This window comes from Camponotus floridanus, unplaced genomic scaffold, assembly GCF_003227725.1.
Source record: "Camponotus floridanus strain SB8 unplaced genomic scaffold, Cflo_v7.5 scaffold52, whole genome shotgun sequence".
NCBI lineage: Eukaryota > Metazoa > Arthropoda > Insecta > Hymenoptera > Formicidae > Camponotus > Camponotus floridanus.
This window is the reverse complement of record NW_020229681.1, coordinates 809,955-819,162: the sequence shown is the minus strand read 5'-3', so window position 1 is coordinate 819,162 and position 9,208 is coordinate 809,955. Positions and strand designations below refer to the sequence as shown.

General features: G+C 26.5%; 2 protein-coding genes across 2 annotated transcripts; one reads left to right on the top strand and one right to left on the bottom strand.

Annotated features, from left to right (window-relative positions):
• Window positions 1–591: 591 nt before the first annotated feature.
• LOC105252863 (trimeric intracellular cation channel type 1B.1) lies at window positions 592–4,966 on the top strand. Its single transcript, XM_011260487.3, has 7 exons — window positions 592–887; window positions 3,632–3,788; window positions 3,903–3,998; window positions 4,173–4,261; window positions 4,401–4,488; window positions 4,587–4,707; window positions 4,805–4,966. The coding sequence occupies exons 1-7, from the start codon at window positions 767–769 to the stop codon at window positions 4,958–4,960; spliced, it is 828 nt and encodes a 275-aa protein (XP_011258789.1). The 5' UTR covers window positions 592–766; the 3' UTR covers window positions 4,961–4,966.
• A 1,926-nt stretch (window positions 4,967–6,892) lies between these two features.
• Window positions 6,893–8,964, bottom strand: LOC112639235. Its single transcript, XM_025412535.1, has 5 exons — window positions 8,007–8,964; window positions 7,786–7,875; window positions 7,503–7,682; window positions 7,191–7,308; window positions 6,893–7,125 (listed from the first exon to the last, which is right to left on the bottom strand). The coding sequence occupies exons 1-5, from the start codon at window positions 8,427–8,429 to the stop codon at window positions 6,893–6,895; spliced, it is 1,044 nt and encodes a 347-aa protein (XP_025268320.1). The 5' UTR covers window positions 8,430–8,964.
• Window positions 8,965–9,208: the final 244 nt, after the last annotated feature.

Sequence of the window (9,208 nt, the reverse complement as noted above, 5' to 3'; positions counted from 1 at the left end):
ATTTTGAAAGAAAAACTAGAAATTAAAATATTTTATATATGCGTTAAATGATAATTTAGAATAAATTACTTTCAAGAAAATGAAAAAACGAACAAGAATTACTGTCTGAAAATAATACGCATGATAAATAATTTATAAATCACTTGCCGCATATTTCATTGCTCCGACTGTTGCCCGAGACTCTTCCCAATCTTCTTTTCCTCTCTTTCCTCTCTTCGTCTTTTGCTATTTCTTCGTGGCTCACTTCCGAAAATACGATTAATCATATAACATTAATATACGATTAATCATATAACGATTAATCATATAACAATCGCGAGATTCTTTGCATGGCACTGTCGAAATAATTATACAAGAAACGCACTTTTTAACATACGTATCGTAAGAAACAGAACACACACGAGAGAAGTACTATCGTTCGACATGAAGTTTGAAATTCATGCGCTAGTTCATGCCACGTTTCTATGTCTATAGAGGGCGCATCGCTTTCATCGCCTAAAGCGTCTCTTATTCTTCTCTCTGAATGGATATTCTATCCGATCGGTAAAGAGGGATCCGCTTTTTCTTTTTTTATTTAATTTCCGATCGAGGTTGGGTTAGTCTAGCAGACGACGGGACGGACGCAGCAGACAGCGCATAGCTAGCGTCGCTCGCGGGCGCTTGTCAGCGTACGTTTGAATCGGAAGCCGAGGAGACTCGCGAGAGTGCTCGGGGAAGAGTTTGTTGTTCGTCGAGGTCGAGAGCGTGGAACATCGGCGTGCTCGCGATGGATCCCGAGGCGTTCCTGGACATGGCCAACCAGGTCATCAAGCTGAAAATGTTCCCGTATTTCGACATAGCGCACTGCGTACTGTGCGCGCTGCACGTCAGGGAGGATCTGGGACCCGGTAAGCTCGCCGTTTCTAAATTTATAATGCTCTTTACGCGCGGGCACCTCCGAATGCCGCGACCCTCTCGGGGAATCGAGCTCCTCGCGGCCTCGCTTATTCCCGAGACGACCGTCCCACGCTCTGCGATGTTTTATATTTACGGACGTGTCTTTTGGTTTTTTTTCCTTTCCTTCTCTCTCTCTTTGTCTCTCTCTCTGTCTCTTTCTCTCTCTGTCTCTCTCTCTGTCTGTATCTCTCTCTCTCTCTCTCTCTTTCTCTTTCTCTCTTTCCTTCATTGAATTTCCTCCACAAACGTGATATAATAATCGGCGCGAGATTTTTAGGAATCTAGAAGATGCTCTTCCTCTGTCCTTGTCGAGAGATAAAATCGGAATACTTCAATGATGAATATTTCAACAGACTTGAAATACTGGATGCATTTTTTATACATAATAACGATTCGTAAATCATATATTTTTCAAAGTTTCATGAAACACGATTGATGATTGTGATATCAATTAATAACATCAATTGATTGAGGAGGAATATTTATAATATTGATTCATTTATATATAAATTATCTTGGCATACAATAAATTTAATTGTCATGACATTACAATCAAGAAGCATCTTTTAAACGTGTCTCAAGTAATTCTACGAGTTATCAAGCATGGAAATTTTATCGTTTATGTAATATTATTCACGAGTTAATACATACTATACACGTGACTCTAAATATTATGCATACTATAGACATTATTGCATAACTAAAGAAATATTTTAAGATTTCTTTATTTGAAAGAATATAGAAAATATGTAAAGAGAATTGCATGATAAAAAATCTTATTTATTGTTTATTTATTAACTATGATTAACTATTAATAGATAATTTGATGTTAATAATTTTTTATATTTATGAATAATAAATATTTTTTCTATTATCTATTTTCTTCTTTTCCCTTTTTATAGTTGTAATATTACATTTGTATAAGTGATTAAATATAAGAATTATCAGATAATTATAAAGTATATTATATTAAGAGAGAGATGCTTCTCAAAATCAAAATTGATCAAAATTAAGAGCTGATTTTATACCACTCTTTGGCACAATTATCATAATTCTATCCCAAGGCAATAACACAGACAACCCAGCTGATCTATTTCAGTATGCACCTTGCCACACACATACACATACACAACTACAGCCAGACTATTCAAAATAAAGGCTCTTTCAAAAGCAGCTTCTCTAAAACATGCTAATTTAAATTTAAAAACTTATTATTTCAATTTTTATATCTTATTATTACTACAATTTTTATCGGCTTATCATGCATAAAAAGAAATTCTCTCGTCCTATTTATTCAAATCAATTTGAAAGTTCCATCGAAAATCGAAATTTAATTTTTAGACATTTAAAAACATAAAATTTTATATATACAATATATATGATTAGTAAGAAACATTTATTTTTTAATATAATCTCCATTTACATTACAGCATTTCTTCTTTGATGTACCAATGCGTTAATACCGACAAAATAGAATTATTTATCCTGACACTTGAGTCATTGTAATACATAATTTAAGCTCATCTTCCAATTGAAATATATTTCGTTTGCCATCCAAATGTTCCTTCGATGAATCAAACAGATGAAAATTTGAAAGCAAATCGGGTTTATAGGAGGGATATGGAAGGATTTCTCAACTGAATATTTCTAGTTTTTCTAGATAGTTTTCTAGGTGAGGGCCTTGCATTATCCTATAAAAAAATCACACCTTTTAACAATTGTCATTCATTGCGAATTGCTCTATAAAATAGAATCCAAAACATCAATAATATTGAGCACTTTTATTGTGATTCCTTTAGAAGCTAAGAGAAGCTTAAAAACGTGTATGTTTTAGAAATGAACAAATCGCTCTATTCTGTCGATATTACATATTAATAGTCGATGGAATAAATGCTGTAATGTAAATGAAAATTTATCAAAAATAAATGTTTTTTATCGGTCATAATTTTGTCTCTTTATTTACTTTATTTACTTATTTTACTAAAAATTGAATTCCGAGGTTTTGACGTAATTTCCCTCGTTTATACAATTTAAAATAAAATAAATTTTTGCTCTAATATATTCCTATTTTATTTTATTTATATATTCATTTATTAATCTAATATTAATGTACACATTCATATATACAAAAATATTTTTTTTTAAAGAAAAATAAATTTTAAATTAACTTTCTAAAAAATATAAGACTTGAATTATAGGAAAAATTTAATGTATCTTCAAGAAAAATATTTTTTCATCATATTTCTTTAAGTGCATTTGATGTTATCATATGATTGTAATCACAACATTTGCTAATAGAAACTCACGACACCTTTAAGTTTGTATATGAGAGGTGTGTTAGGTGTATGTAGGTGTTCATTACATGGTGTTACTTGTAAGGATTCTTTAACTGACTTATCTCAAACAGCATATATATCTTCTACATTCCACAATATAATAAATTCTTATTTGAAATACACATTTGAAAATTTACAATATAGAAACATTTCCAAAAATAATATTTTGTATATAATTTTTAAATTATAGATTCCGAAATTATGCTATAAATTTTAATTTTAATTTTAGATAATTTTTTCTGCTTAAAATGTATATGCATGTATATTGTAATAAATAAAAATAAATAAACATTAAAAATTTTATATGTAATAAAATTTTCAAAAAATAATATAACTGTAATAATACATATGCTTTTCAGGTGCACAAGCATTTTCTCGCAAGCATCCTTTATCATGTTGGCTCTCTACAATGTTAGTTTGTTTTGCAAGTGGTCTGCTATGCAATGGATTATTAGGTGAACCTATTCTTGCACCTCTGAAAAATACACCACAAGTGATAGTCGCAACTATTGTTTGGTAAGTAATGATTGTGTGTCTTTTATATAATGTATCTTATATAAAATTTATTATTTATTTATTTATAATTGTCAATTTTAGAAAAATTAATCAAAATAAATATAAATTTTTCAGGTATGTGATATTTTACACACCATTTGACATTGGTTATAAGGTAGCAAAATTTTTACCAGTAAAGATAGTATGTTCTGCTATGAAAGAAATTTACAGGTAAATAAATATCAATATTTCTATATTTCTATATTTTCCCTTTTTTATAGAAACTTTTTTATAGAAACTGTTTGTGTATATAAGAAAATAAAATTAAATAAAAATAAGTTTTTCATTTAGCATATTATAAGTAAGTAAATTATCTATGTACAAAAATATTTTATGTTATTGTAGGTGTAAAAAAGTATATGATGGGGTGACTCATGCAGGAAAACTTTATCCAAATGCATATCTCATTATGATATTGATTGGATCACTTAAAGGTTGGTTGAAAAACATTGAATATATATTATAATGCATATTACATATTATTTCAATGAAATTATATATAAACGCACATTCTATAAAACCTAAAATTATGTAAAAATTAACATAGTTTGTAATTATAATGTCTACAAATAGGTAATGCAGCTGGATTTACAAAATTATTTGAACGTCTTATACGTGGCGTATGGACTCCAACTGCAATGGAATTCATGCAACCTAGTTTGTATGTAAAATTCATAATTCATATGGACAAACACAAAAATTATATATATATTTAAATGAAAAACAAATATAATATCAAATAATTGTTTTATTTTACAGTCCTACCAAAGCATCTATGGTTGCATCGATTATCTTTGTGCTAGATAAGAAGACTGATCTCATTTCTGCACCTCATGCTCTTGTGTATTTCGGTATTGTTATCTTCTTTGTTTATTTCAAGGTAAATATCATGAATTTTCTTTTGAATATATATATATATATATATTCAGCATTTTTTGCTAAAACAATATAAAATTGACAATAATGTTATTTTCTAGCTATCATCAATTTTGCTTGGCATTCATGATCCATTTGTGCCATTTGAAAATTTATTCTGCGCTTTGTTCTTGGGAGGAATTTGGGACTCGTTGGCTAAATTGTTGGGTCGTGGTCAAGCTAAAGACGAGAAAGCGGACGCAAAGAAAACAAATTAAATAATAGTATGAAAAAAAGATGATATTGTATATTTTTAAATATTATGAAGCTGTTGTACATCAAAATGTAAATCGAATCTTATCTATTTTTTCAGAAAACGTATCATTGTCTTGCCACCACCATTTATTACTTGAGAAGTGATGAAATATTTAAGAAACGATGAAACTCTTTTAAGCTAGTCAGATGACCCAAGTTAAATATGACTCTTGACAAATCATCAAATATTGGAAGAGTACAATAATTTAATATATACACATATATATATATATATATATACTTTAAGAATGGAAGCTGTTCAGTTTTCAAAGAGTGTCTTATAAAAATATCAACAGTATTATACATACAAAGTTTAATTAAAATGTTAAATTCTATAAATATCTTATATTCTATATATATATATGTTGTTTCTTTTATTATGCATTCTTAATGAAAACATTTCATTTTATCATGTAAAATTTTTATTAAAAATTGTAAATGTGACATTATTTATTTTTAGTCTGGATTTAAATTGTTATTATTATAAACAATAAGATACATGCCGATTTAATCAGCAAGTACCAGAAATGTGTTCCAATGTGCAAGTTTTGATAGTAGATCTTATATAATATATTAATAGTTGATTTATTGAAATTTCTTAATACCAAATTATTTTGTAGTATAATGTAAAATTTCTAATATATTGTATAAATATATGTTAAGATATATTTTGACGATTTGGAGTATATATTTTAATGAATTATACTGAAATTACTTTATTTATTCATTATATAGTATATATAGAGCAGAAATATAAATATCAGAACAAATAATTTCAATAATGTTAAATGTTTATATCACGGATTTGTCACATGAATTACAAGATATTCAAATCTTAATAGCACATGTATAAAAACGAACAGTGCGAAAAAAATAAATGTCTTTTATACAATTTTATTAAATTTAAATACTGATACTGTATATCGTATAAGCGCGTTTTAGTTTTCGGCAGATATGTACTTCTATAATTAGGAACACTTATATTCTAATTGTGAAAATATTATACATTTTCATGTAATAAAATAGGATTTAAATTAAAAATCGTTATTTATTTTATTAACTTGACAAAAAAAAGCTGTTATTTATTTATTATCTAATTTTGAAACTTGTTTATATACGAAATATTATTTATTTTTACAAGTATCAAACATGACAAAATTAGAATTATAAAATTATTATAAAGGCATTAATTATAAAAGAATTATTTACATATATATCAAAATAACATTCTATATAAATCAGTTCTTTTTTTTGTAAATATTTAAAAATTTATATAATGGAATTTTAGAAGCGTTTTTTAATGCTCTAAAAATCAGAATATTAACTTCAATCAACTTTAGATAATATTAGATAAATTTTTATATTTTTTTGACGTTCTATAAAAATAGAAAAAGAAAAATCTAATATTGTTTGATAAAAAAATTGTATAGACTATAATTAATTATAATTCAAGATATACATATATAAATTTTTTAATAAATTGATAAAAATACCACAAAATATATATATAGAGAAAACTATATATTATTAAGTTTTCTATATATTTTTTAATATTTTATTAGCAAATTTTTTAATTACTGTGTACATATATATATATATATATATCATTTATATATGTAAAAACCTAATTTTTTAAATAATTTAAATTGAGAATTATTACTTGCAGTTATATCAATATCTCAATATTAAAAAGCTTTAAACTCTGTTACTAATTTTCTCAATGCAATCACATATTGTTAATCCAAGAATATTAATCGAGTTTTTTATTTTCTTGTATGCACTGTAACGTGACAATGTGCTATTGAAGTCTGGGTGGAATGGATTCCACAGACATTGATATTGCCCATAGAGTGCTATTAATTTCTCAGTATCATCTCCAGTCCATACATTTGACATTACTTGTAGCAAAACTCATAGCCCTTATTTCTTTTGATCTTTGTTAGTAATAAACATTCCTTTAATGTTAAGCCACAATTACAAGTTTCATTTTTACACATTACTTTACAATCATTACAATCACAGCAGCAAACTGAATTGCCATTCCGATCCATTAATTTAGACTCTAAAGTTTTTAACCGTGCTTTTGTAATCAAATTTTGTATCTCTTTCTCCAATTCCATAGCAGTTTCTAAAAAATAAGTATACTAGTTCAATAATGACAATTATTAATATTCATATTATGATCAACATTACTTATGTCAACAGTTCGCAATTGGAAAGCTATTGTTTTCCCAAATAAATCAAAACTATCTTCAATTTTTTTTCTACTAAACATCTCTACAGAAATATCATCCGTGAATGTGGAACGATCCTATTAAAAAAGATTTTATATTTTTCCTCTTGAGAAATTGACAATTTAAATAACTTGCTGTTATTCAATATATAAACCTTTTTTCCTTTGTCGACGCCTATAATGTACTTTTGCTCCTATATAATATTAATTACTGAAAATATATATCTATATACGTATATTATTAATATATATTTTTTACATTTATTTCTAACATTAAATATATCCGTTTGTGTTTCATTCTCTGTAGTAGAATAAACACCATTAGAAATATCTGTTGCTACATCAATCATTTGAATTGCTTCAGAAGAAATGAGAGCATCTTGTGGTTTCAAAGTAGAATGGATTATATCTCTGTACTTGAAAAATATTATTGTAATTTTATTTTGTAATGCCTGAGAAATACATGAAATAAATACAAATAGCAAATGACCTCAATTTTAAACATAATTCGATTTCTTGAAGTTCGCACGTTCCACAGATAGCATTTGAACAAACATTTGCTTTATCTTTTGATTTCTCAAGAGATGAATGCAAAAGATCATCTTGAGTACTGATATCATTAAATTTTTGCTTATTGCTATCTGGCTGCAAATATAAATTTTCATACCATAAATACAAAAATAAATACAAAAATTACATATATCATTAAATATGAATAGAAATCACAATATTGGTTTTATAAGAGATTATTATTTATGATTTTATAATTACTATTACAATATTACATATATTAACAATATGGCAATCAAAGCTATATAACAATTCCTGAAATAATTGTTTCTTATTACATCATATACCTTTTTAAGATCATTATAGGAAGATGTCGGTATATATGGAAAAAAGAGTACATGCATTCTTTTAAACCATTCTGCTTTTGGTGCGTACAATTTTTCACAAAATATAGCTGCAGTAATTTTTGATAGTTCATAACAGTATTCTTTCTTTACACTTGTAATTTTCTCAATGCAATCACATATTGTTAATCCAGGAATATTAATCGAGTTTTTTATTTTCTTGTATGCACTGTAACGTGACAATGTGCTATTGAAGTCTGGGTGGAATGGATTCCATAGACATTGATATTGCCCATAGAGTGCTATTAATTTCTCAGTATCATCTCCAGTCCATACATTTGACATTATTAAGAAATATAATTTATACTAAACCAAATAGGTTATTTAACCAATCATAATATCTATGTTAAAATGTAAATTCAAATACTGTCTAATCTCATTTTGCTCTTAGCTTTTATATTAAATTGATATTTCTTGGAAGATGTGTATCAATGCAAAATATGTCACAAATGTTACAGCAAGCTTATTCATTGTACTATTTAATTACAAATACACAAAAATTTAGAAGACATGAGAAAAAAATAAATGACACAAAAGAGTAAATGATTAAAAATAAATGAAAGTCTTCTGAGAGGAGATCGTATTAAGATTCATTAACCTATTTCTCAGATATGTATATCTTTATACATATTTTCTTTTCATGTTACACATATTAGAGTTATATAAATATAAATTATGTGTAAAGATCTGTTTGTAAATTCTTTTACAATTTTTTTATAACAATACCCACTATCCTGTAAATATACAATTCCTGATTTATAATAATGCTTAGTCGTTGTACATTTATTTTGATTTTATTGTTACATTTTTTGTTTTTCTTACTGGCAATTGTAATTTTTTAATTCTAGTTTCATAAATATTGGTCATTTCATTAAATTTAGGCGACTTAAATAGAAAAATATTTAGCTCCTATCTTTTTTACTTAAAAGCATCATTTAAAAAAATGATAAGCATTAGAATTGTTATATTTTTACATACTTTTAAGTCTAAAGCTGTTATTTTAGTACTACATAATTTTACTGTATCATATGGCAAGTTCATCATAATTTATATATATTCAATTA